Below are 11,754 nucleotides of genomic sequence, written 5' to 3'. Positions count from 1 at the left end.
AATGTAGAAAAACATTGTTAGCTTGTGGACTGTATAGAAATCGGCAGGCAGGCTGGATTTGGCTTTTAGGTCAGTTTGTTGGCCCCTGTATTAGGGCATAAAACATAAAAAATATAGAAAACAATCTTTTATGGACCACAATGCAATGAACATTTATAAAGGGACTCTGATTAAATGATTAAGAATTAACTAATGACCAAATAATCCTTTAAAATGAGTGGGTCAAAGAACAAATCACAGAAACAATCAATAATTTCATGAAGGATGATGACAACAATGAGACGACATGCCAAAATATTTTGGGATACAACAAAAGCAATACTTAGTGGAACAAATTTCTCTCTCAATACTTTCATCAGTATAAAAGAGAAAGAGCAAATCAATGCATTCGGCATCCAACTAAAAAAAGCCTAGAGAACCAACAGATTAAAAACCTCCCAATTAAACACCAAAATAGAAATCCTAAAAATCAAAGAAGAGATGAACAAAATGGAAATAAAAAACCATTGAATTAATAAATAAAACTAAGCATTTTTTTTTAGAATAGAAACAACACTTATCTATTTCCATTCCTGTGATATCTCATATCTCTTCTTTTCCTTGATTTTCAGAGATCACTGACAACAATTGAATCCATAAGTCCTTTCAGAGTCCAATTCATTAAGAGCAACTAGGTGTTCTCTTACTGTCTCCTCAACTACTTTTGCCTTCCGTTCTCTCATTATGTAGTTGTTACCATTTGTAACCCAAAGATCGTTTTCTTTGACAGAGCAGATGGAAACAAAATATGAGTTGAAGAGTTCTACTTTCTTTCATCCATTAACACTGTACCACCTTCTTCATGCTGCCATAGATTTTTTTTTTTTTTTTTCCTATTCTTTCCTCTGATGGAGTTTTGGAGGACTTAGTACCTGAAGCTTTTTCCAGAAGCCTTAACTCATGCTGGGCCCAGCCTTTCTTATAGTCTTCTTCTAGAACTGGTATTTGTCCTTGACTGTGTGTGTTTTCTTCCATTTTCATGTGTAGCTTTTACCAGTTTGTGCTTCCTGGGCATACACAGTAGTTTGCCACCACTTTTTTCCTCACCGGAATAGTTCTTTTCTGTGTGATCAGAGTTACGTATCTACAAAAGCAGATTTTGCATGCATTTTTGGCTACTCTAGCTTGCAGGGTTTCTATGCATTTGGGGGACCTTGTGGAAATGCAAGTACCACTAAAGCTTCCATTTGCTCAGGTTTACAATCTCAGGGGATTGCTGGTTCTTCCTTTTTCTTTCCCCCTCAAATACAATCAGTGTTCAAGTGTTCCACATCCTTTCCTTATGAAGTCACTACCCCCTCAGCCTTTGAATCAGACTCTCCACTCAGGGCTTCAGAAACGTGCCCAACCTTCAGGTTGCTTCCAATTTAGTGGCATCTTGGATTAACCTAAATCAGAGGGAGGGGCTGTGAGCAGAGACTAACCTGTGTATACTTGGCTTCACGAGGTGCCCGTAGCTCTTCTGCATCTGGCAGAAGAGGGAGGTAGGAGCTGGTGGCCTGAGATTCCTCCTTACCTGGACTCTGACCTCTGGAACTGACTTGGCTGAGCTAGGCCCAAGTAGAGCCTTGGGGCTGTGCCTGCCGAAAGCCTGCATCCTGATGGAATTGGGGTGAAAAGCCAGCAGTACAAAAGGCTCCTCCTCCTACCTGTGGACTCCAGCCCCTACCGGAAGGGGCTGGCTTGAGTAGAGCCAGAACTAGCATTGGACAGAGCTAGCTCCCAGTCATTCTGGCTGGGAGAAAGGTCATTTCCCAGCTGGGGCAGAAAGAGGCCAGGCTGAGACTCCTCTCTCCAGGGAGCACAACAGCAAGGGAGAAGGGACGGATCCACATCACTTTTGCCTTCACCACAAAGTCACAAGCAAGAGACAACAGAGCCATCCAGTGGCAGGGCACGAGACAGCCTTTGCGAAGGAAATGGTCTGGAAAACATTGACATTTAAATATCCTTTTCCCTCCTCTGGCTTTCTGGCATTTTTGTAATCTATGTACTTAGCCCTTTGATCTTCCTTTGTTCTCTTTCCTTGAAATCCTCAGGGACCCTGGTGATTTCCTGTTTCTATCTTGGAATTTGCCCTCACCTTCATTGCTCAGGTGATTGAAATGGAGGGAGAGAGTCAAGAGATAGGGGGTGGGGGAGAGGAGAGAAAAAAAGGGAAGAAGGGAAGAGAACAAAGAAGGAGGAGAGAAACGGAAGAAGAAATGAGAGAAAGCCAGGCTAGTCAGAAAGAGAAAAGAAGCTCAGGAGTGACTATATTATTTACCTCCTGAGAATTAAAATGTTTAGAAAGACCACATATAGAACATGTGAACTGACATTTCCCAGTAAAATTGGGGTGGGGAAGGAGAGTGGGAGCGGGAGAGAGGAGTCAACGAAGACAGATGGAATCTCTTTCCACTTTTCTCAGTCTCGAAGTGGTTGCAGTAAGGTGCTGTCCTCATGTCTCATCCATGGAATAGACCACCTGGTGATGACTGTGAAGAGTATTGAAGAAACTACATCCTTTTATGCAAAATCGCTGGGCATGGAAGTGGTGACGTTCAAGGTAATCTCACTCTCATTACACGTATTCATTGGTTCCTGCAGGAATCTGTGTTATTTCATCGCGTGGCTGATTCTCCACCAATGTACATCTCAAGCCTTTCATGCCTTAATAATTCATCAATTACTGACTGGAGGCCAGCTCTTTGTAGATGAGCCTCGAAACCTGGCAGCCCACTGGCATGGCCTGTAATCCGATGCGGCTTTAGAGCAGGAATTGTAATAGTTCAAGTAAGTGCTTAGCACTATGCCTGGCACATAGTAGGTACTATATAAATATTAGCTATTATGATTATTATTGGTGAGAAAACATGGCGAATACAGGGTCATTGGATTAATTATCCAGTAACAGAGTGTCCATTTGAGCTACCAGGCACATGGGATAGCTTTCTGAATAGGCTACATCATCTCCATTGGTCACAAGAGGGCGCTCAGTCTACCACAGCTGACATTGTGCCTTTGGCACTGGCCAGGTTTGGAATTTAATCAAGGGGGTGAAATAGAAATGAAAGTATGATAGCTGGCCCATACAGAGTTCTTGGGCCTTTGTGTCTGTATTCTCCTCTCTCAGGTCACAACTGTTCCGACTACTTACCCTAACCCTAACCTTAAATGCACTCTGTGTTACATGGGAAAGATAATGGGTCTTGTGCTCCTATAGGGAGTCATCCACCTGCAGTCATCTCATAAACTTCCTCCCATTTAACATCCCAGATCTTTGGCCTGTGGAAAGAAAGAAGCGTGTGTGTCTATCTGAGTGTGTGTGTGTGTGTGTGTGTGTGTGTGTGTGTGTGTGTACCCAGGACTCCTTTCAGGATCAAAGAGTGGGTGCCATGCTAGCCCTCCTCAGTCTCAGCCCTTGGGTTGCTTTTTGGTTGCATTTCCCAGCTCCAGGATCTCAGTCTCCTCTGTCACTGGCCAACAGTCTCAGCCATTTTAGTTTACTCTAGATTCAATGGCAGCAGCTTCTTGTCCCACACGTGGAAGCCAGCAGATCTAGCTCCTCCCACAGGGGACAATAATACTCATTACCTACTGCATAGGTTTGGTGGGAGGAATGTGGCATGGCAAAACACTTTGTTAACCAGGCAGCGTGTACGTGCAGCTGGGCAAATGCTGAAGGACCAAGCCTATACCTAAAGGGAGGGCCATTTGCAACTTTTACAAGCATGAACAACAGCTCAAGTGAGGGTGAAGCCTTTACTTATCAAATCCCAAATGCTCAAATCATTTTTCAGATAATAGATGATATTCAACAGTATTTTCTATTGGTGAATCTTTTGCCCCCTTGTCCTACTGCTGATGGACGGCTCCTACCATCTGCCTTCTCAGTATGGGACTGGGCTCTAGGAAGTTCTGTTCTCTGACTTTAGCTGAGGGATTGGGACTGACAGCATTTAACACCTGGCTGGGGAATGAATGAGAGGTGACATAAGAGATCCTGTCAGTCTCTGCTGAGGTGAGGCAAGGCCTACTGGAAATTCTCTTGCTCCACTTGGGCCTGGCTACTCTGGGAGGGCAGCCAGTATCTTTCAGGGTTTCACCCTGATCAGTGGAGGGTCAGGGGAGGAGGGAGCCTAAGCACTCTTGCCCAGGACATGGGGAGTCAGACTCTCTATGCCCTTCTGTCTGAGACTGCCCAGAGACCTCCGGGTCTGAAGAACATGGACCCTGGTGAACTGGGGTCTACAGAAGGGGTGGGCCTGGAAAATGTCCCAACAGTCCCTGGCTTCCCAACCCAGTCAGGCAGGGAGATGGGAGTGGAGAGCTGATGATAGGTACCAAGGAGGGAAAGTGTTGCAGGCCTGTGTAGCACCTGGGCCAGGAGAGACCTTTGCAGTCTTGCCCCCGGGGATCTTTCCTCTTGCATTACTGCTTTTTCTTCTATCCTTATTCTTGACTCTGGCACAAACAGGGAAACCGGAAAGCCTTGTGCTTTGGGAATCAGAAATTTAATCTTCACGAGGTTGGGAAGGAATTTGAACCCAAAGCCCACAACCCTGTGCCAGGATCCATAGATGTCTGCCTGATTACGGACTGCCCTCTCCATGAGGTGGTGGAACATCTAAAGGTAGGTGAGATAGCAGAGATGGCCAGAGGAATGTCCATCTGGATTAAGACCTAGATTTAGGGCACTGTTACCTCATCTCTGACAAACTGATTTGTATAAAGGAGAAGAGGGGGCTACAACCAGATACAGGGGTAAAGACAGAGAAGGGAGTAGGGAAAGGAGGATCCTGCTAAATGCTGGATAGGAATCCAGGCTGGAAATGGTCCCAGAAGGGACCCAGGGGCCTTATCTATCTCTCTAAATAGATCATCTTTTAATCTCATCCCTGTGCTCCATCTTGCTTTGAAAAGATTCAGAAGAGCTAAAGAACAATTCTGACTTTTTTTTGGTCAGGCAATGGGGGTTAACTGACTTGCCCAGGGTCACACAGCTAGTGAATGTTATGTGTCTGAGGTCAGATTTGAACTCAGGTCCTCCTGACTCCAGGGCCAGTGCTCTATCCACTGTGCCACCTAGCTGCCCCTAAAGAACATTTCTGAATGCCAACTTTACCTTGCTTTGTACTCTTAGCTCTTAGCATAGTGCCTATCATATGCTAAATGCTTAATAAATGCTTGTTGTTTGATTAATTGCCAAAAGAAGCCCTGGTTATTCAACAACATTAAAATTACTCAAAGTAGTTTATGCATTATTGAGGAGAGCCTTGAATGACAGGCTAAGTAATGACTGACATATTGAAGATTCTAAAGGAAAGAATATGAAATAGCATACTTAGGATCAACATAATTCCTCCTAATTGATTTGGAGAATCTATTTGTGTAATTAGTATAATACAAAAGTGGAGTGGACTGTCTCCAGAGGTAATCGGTTCCTCATCACCAAAAAAAACCTTTAATAAAGTATAACACTCCATTATGTGAAAAGCTCTACAAAGTGTAAGCACAGAGGGACCTTTTTAATATCACGAAGAGTAGCTATCTAAAACCAGAACCAAAGACCATATGCAATAGGGATATACTAGAAGTGTTCTTAATAAATACAGGCGTAAGCAAGGAGACCCACTTTCCTCACTATTACTTGATACATTTCTAGAAGTGCTGTTAATACCAATAAGACAAGAGAAATAAATTAAAGGCATAAAGATAGATAAAGAGGAAATAAAAAAATCCCTATTTGCTGATGACATAACGGTTTACTTAGAAAATCCCAAGGAATGAGCAAAATACAAATGGAAACAATTAATAGCTGCAACAAAGTCATCAGTTTCAAAATCATCCCTCAAAAATCAACTGCATTTCTATGTAATACTAATAAAACGCAAGAGGCAATGATAGAAAGGGAAATCACATTCCAAATAACTACAAAATGCGTAAGATATCTGGCCACAAATATACAAAATACTTATATAGATTCAATTATAAAATACTCCCTGAAAAAATAAAGAATAACTTAAATAGTTGGTGGAATATTCAGTGCTCATAGCTGGACTGTGCCAATATAATGAAAATGACACCACCACCAGTTAATTTACGGTTTTAATGTTATGCCAATCAAATTATCAAAGGGATACTTTGTAACACTTGGTAATGAAAAAGAAAAATAATGTGAAGAAGAAAAGATCTAGAATATCAAGGGAAATAATGAAAAGAGGTAGGAGTAAAAAAAGAAATACCACTTGTAGACATCAGACTGTATTAAAAACAGAAGAAACAACATTTGGTATTGGTTAAAAATAGAGAATAGATCAATGGAACAGACTAGACAACGAAGAATAAGAAACAATGGAACTCAATAACCTAGTGTTGGATAAACCAGAAAACATAAATTACGTAGGAAAGAACTCCTTATTTATTAAAAGAAAAAAACTATTGGGAAAACTGGAAATCAATCTGGCAGAAATTAGGCTTAGGCCAGCATCTTACACCACATTCCACAATACGTTATAAATGGGTACGTGATCTTAGTCTTAACGATCATACCACAAAAAAATTAGAAGAGAAACAGGTCATTTGCCTTATACAGCTATTGGTAGGAAATGTTTTCTTGACCAAACTAGAAGTAATTACAAAAGATAAAATAGATAAATGATTATGTGAAACTGAAAAGCTTCTGCATAGACAACATTAATGCATTTAGGACAAGAAGGAAAGTAGTCAAATGGGAAAAAATCTCTGTATCAAATTTCTCTGACGAAGGTTTAGTATCCAACACACATGTGGGCACACACACACACACACACACACACACACACACACACACCTCTTTGTTGTTGTTCAGTCGTTCAGTCATGTCTGACTTGTTGTGACCTCATGGATTGTATACAGCACACCAGTACTGTCCATAGGGCTTTCTTGGTGAAGATGCTCGAGAGCTTTGCCATTTCTTTCTCTAGTGGAGAGTAACAGAGGTTAAGTGACTTGCCCAGGGTCACACAACTAGTAAGTGTCTGAGGTTGGATCTGAACTCAGATATACACATGTATATAATCAAAATCCACTCCCCAGTAGATAAATTATCAAAGGATGGGAACCTTTTTTAAAAGAAGAATTGCAATCTATTAACAATCATATAAAAGAATGCCCCAAAGCATAAATATAAAGAACAATACAAATCAAAACAACCCTGAAATTTTGCCTCACATTCTAAAAATTGGCAAAATATGGGAATAGTCAATATTTGAGGCGTTGTGGAATGAAGGGACACTAAGACATTGTTGTGGAGGTGTGTATCAATACAACCATTATGGTGAAGCAATTTGGAATTTTGCAAATAAAGTGGCTAAAATGTCCACAACCTTTGATCCAGAGATTCCACTGCTGCTGCTGCTAGTAGCTAGCATTTATACAGGTTTGTATAAAACTATCTATAGCTAGGATTTATATAAAATTTGCAAAGTGCTTTATAAATGTCATCTCATTTGATCCTCATAACAGTCCTGGGAGGTAGATGCTGTTATTCCCATTTTACAGATGAAGAAACTGAGGCTGAGAGGTTAAGTGATAAATGCCCAGGGCCACACAGCTAATGTCTGAGGCATGATTTGAACTCAGGTCTTCTTTACTCCAAGGCCAGCACTCTACTATGACACCACCTAGCTGCCCTAAGTTTAGAACCCTAAAGAGGCCATTGATAAGAAGAAAGTCCCTAATTACACCAAAATATTGATAGCAACACTTTTTGTGAGAGTCTAGAACTAGAAACAAAGTGGATGCCCATCAATCGGGGAATGGCTGAACAAATGGGGGTATGTGATTCTCGGAATATTACCGCGCTGTAAGAAATGATGGGGGTGAGAAATACAGAGAAGCATGAGGAGACTTACCTGAACTGATGCAGAGAGAAGGAAGCAGAGCCCAGAAAATAACATACACACTAAGTACACCAATGTGGATGAGGAGAATTGCACACATAAAATTGCAAAGGACAATCTTGCCTTGAAAGGAGAGATCTGAGATGACACTTCTACCCACCCTTGTGCAGAGGTGAGAGGGCCTCAGGTGGGGTACAGACTTATGTATGATATGATCAGTTTTTTCTTTTTTCTTTTCTTTTTCTCTTTGTTCTATGGGATGGCTCTTTGGGAGGGGGAAGGAGGGCTATTTGGGGACATTCTGGGGGCATATTGCAGTGTGGGCAAGATTCTTGTTTTACTTTGAGCTAGATTAGATGGATGGTATTTGAGGTCCTTTTAGAAATTCTGTAATATGAAGGTGTGAAACTAATTGACTTTGAGGGACTTTTGAGAAACTGTCTATGCTTCTAAATGCATTCCCTGAGATACAACTCCTTCTGATGTTTTCTAGTTTGGAACTGATCCATGAGAATGACTCACTTCCTCTCCTTGTAATAGAACTGCAACATCCCTATTGAAGAAGGCCCAGTGACCAGAACTGGAGCTCTGGGGCCAATCGAATCAGTGTACTTCCGAGATCCTGACAAGAATCTGATTGAAGTTTCCAAGTATATCACAGAACATGTTGGATACAAGGTGTGATTCTCTAGCATTATTCTTTGCAAAGTGTCTCTTTCACTTCATCTTCCTCCTTCTTGTAGCACCCCCCCCCCAAATATTTCATAATTGGATATATCACATATTCACATGACATGGTGGATGTACCATACCATGCATTGTACACATTACATCTGTGGGGCACATTATACATGTGTATGACACTTAGGGGCCTTGGGTGATATGGTGTGAGAGCTACTTCCCTAAACCTCCAGAAAGAAGGTGTCCATGTGTATTAATCACTCCAAGAGGGAGGACAGTGTCTATAGAAGGCCTTCTACTTGAGACACCATGAAATCCCTCTCTCTTAAAGGTTGAATTTGAAATTAGTCCAAAGGAGGGCCCGCAACATTCTCCAAATATCCAAACAGGAAATCTGCTATCTGTCTGCCCAGCTAGTCCTCTCTGAACATCCCATACATTGCGGTGGCAAAGAATTGGAAATTGAGGGGATGCTCATCTATTGGGGAATGACTGAACAAGCTGTGATTTATGATTCTAATGGAATACGACTCTACTATAATAAATGATGAGGGGATGGTTTCAAAAAAGACATGGGGAGGCCTTTATGAACTGATGCTGAGTGAACTGGGAGATCATTGTGCACAGTAACAGCAGTGTTATAATGATGATCACCTGTGAAAGACTTGGCTACTTGATCAATACAGTGATCCAAGACAATCCAAAGGACTGATGAAAAAAGAGAGAACAAAAAGAGAGTGCAAATCACAATATAATTTTTTTACTTTCTGTTCTTTGCTTTTTAGAAAAAAATATGGCTAATATGGAAAGATGTTTTGCATGATTTCACATGTATAATTGATGTATTGCTTGTCTTCTCAGTAGATGGGAGAGGAGGGAGGGAATTTGGAACTCAAAATTTAAAAAGAAAATGTTAAAAATAATTTAAAATGTTTAAAAAATAAAAAAATTGAAAAAAGAATGCTTCTAAAGCATTTCTCAGGGGAAAATCATATTCCTGAAAACATACACTAACAAAATAGAAACAGAGAGGATTAATAAACTGAATATGGAATCAACAAATTGTAAAGCAAACAAATAAACCTAAAACGAGTGCAAAAGAGGAGATACTAAAAATTGGAGGAGAAATAGATAAACTGGAAACTTAAAAAAAAAACCTATAGAAATGGTAAATACAACTAAAAGCTGGTTCTTTGAAAATGCTAATAAAACTGAGAAACCTTTAGCCAGTATGATTAAAAAGAGGAGGGCAGAAAATCAAATGAACAAAATAGCAAATGAGCAAAAGGAAAGTGTTGCAGTCTGGGAGGTTGAGACCCCTCAGAGACTGGAGTACAGGACGGGGTCGTCTGGAATGAAATCACAGACTCAAGCATTCTTTAGGTCAAGGTGGCAAAGATTTATTGTTACGCTTTTCAGCAGGCAAGGATTCTTAAGGAACCTGCGAGAGACTGAGGATGGAGCTAGAGTTTATACGGGAGAGGAATGCCAGGGACACTGATTGGGCAATCTAGAGGTCCAGGTGTCTTTGGGAGCTATGGATGGGAAAGTACAGGGAGGGAGATGACAGAGGTATGGATCTGTGGAGTCTGGCAGGAGGAAGAGTCCTTGGGCCGGCCAAGGACAAAACTCCTTGGGCTGGGCAAGGCACCCCTCTCCCTCTGTCTTGATGAGAGACTGCTCTGCAAGGAGGGAAAGCTTTCTCACAAGACGGGAACTTACTAAGGCATTGGGAGGCTTCCAGAGACATGATCTGAGGGCTGGGGCCTGAGCAGCCCAGCACTCTCACCCAGCTTTGTGTGGCTGCACCAGGGAGAGAGATAAGGGCCTTGCTGGGGCCCAAGCATGAGTAACTGCTAGGCACGGTGTCCTTGGGCTGGGGAGTGGTTGTCAGAGACAGTGTTTCCGAGGCTAGGGAGAAATTGGGGTCCAAGAACAAGCACAAGCACCAGCACCCAAGCACCCCATCAGGAAGCACAGTAAAGCCAGGAAGAAATAATAATCAGAATACATTCTACACAGTCATATGCTACCAAAACTGAGAACACAAAAGAAATCGAGGAAAACTTTCAAAATATAAAAGATCCAGATTAACAGACGACCGAACAGAGATCTGAAAGAATCCATTCTCAGAAACAGAAAGAGTTGTAAAGGAACTCCAAAACAAACCAGACAAAAGAAACTCTTGGTCTCGGTGGATTCACAGGAGAATTCTATCAAACTTTTAAAGAACAATTTGTACCCATACTGAATGAATTGTTCTGAAAAACTGAGAAAGAAAGCAACACAGTGCTTTGGATGAGACAAATACGTCATTTAATATGTAAAACAGGAATGAGAAAACACAGAAGTATAGACCAATATCATTAATGAACGTTGATTCAAAAATTTTAAACAAAATTCTGTCAAACTATAGGGATTTATCCAAGAAATCATTCATTATTTGTACTAGGCATGAGAGGATGGTTCATATTAGGGCAAAAAAACTCAATATAATTCATCGTATTACAAAGTAAAAAATATCAGATCCCATGCTTGTCCCAACAGATGCAGGAAAAGTCTTTGACAAAGAACAACACTCATTTTTGCTAAAAACAAAACAAAACAAAACAAAAGAAAGAAGCCTCTGAAATTGAGGGGGGGAAGTGGGGGGAGGGGAGGAGGAAGAAGGGCGGTGCCCCGCCCCGCGTGGGCTTTGTCGCCTCATTTTCCTCTCTCTCCTCTGGGGGGCGCTCAGAGATCACGCTGGCCGCCCGGCCTGACACTCTGGCATCATTTAGTTAGGTCGGAGGCCTTTTCACGGCAGCCGTCATTGTGTGCGTGCGCGTGCGCGTGTGCGGGCGCATGCGCGCTGCACGAGGGGCAGGGTCTGGGGCGGGGGGGGGGGGGCGGGGGGGGGGGGGGGGGGGGCCGGGGGGGGGTGGGACCTGTCTGCCTGACTTTGAGGTCCGATCTGCTGTCGGTCTTCCCCCCACATCACAAAAAGTGCTGCTGTAAACATTTTTTTTAATTTTTTTTAATTTTTAACACGTGTTTTTAAAACTTGGGGTTCCAGATTTTCTCCCTTCCTCCCTCCCCACCCACCCTCATTGAAAGGGCAAGCATCTTGATACAGGTTGTAGATGTATAGTCATGCAAAACACTTCCATAGTAGTCATGTTGTGAAAAA

The 11,754-nt window shown here is 42.0% G+C and overlaps 1 protein-coding gene across 1 annotated transcript in view; it reads left to right on the top strand.

Moving 5' to 3' along the window:
• The first annotated feature begins 1,755 nt into the window (after positions 1–1,755).
• The window catches only part of GLOD5 (glyoxalase domain containing 5), a 25,533-nt gene continuing 15,534 nt past the window's right edge, over positions 1,756–11,754 (top strand). The window contains exons 1-4 of the mRNA XM_027836810.1: positions 1,756–1,961; positions 2,450–2,587; positions 4,499–4,654; positions 8,445–8,582. Coding sequence (XP_027692611.1) covers positions 1,959–1,961; positions 2,450–2,587; positions 4,499–4,654; positions 8,445–8,582 — 435 coding nt within the window. The 5' untranslated portion in view covers positions 1,756–1,958. The remainder of the gene's footprint in view (positions 1,962–2,449; positions 2,588–4,498; positions 4,655–8,444; positions 8,583–11,754) is intronic.

This window comes from Vombatus ursinus, unplaced genomic scaffold, assembly GCF_900497805.2.
Source record: "Vombatus ursinus unplaced genomic scaffold, bare-nosed wombat genome assembly UNPS02014819.1, whole genome shotgun sequence".
NCBI lineage: Eukaryota > Metazoa > Chordata > Mammalia > Diprotodontia > Vombatidae > Vombatus > Vombatus ursinus.
The sequence above is the reverse complement of the archived record's forward strand: the minus strand, read 5'-3'. Positions and strand labels throughout refer to the sequence as shown.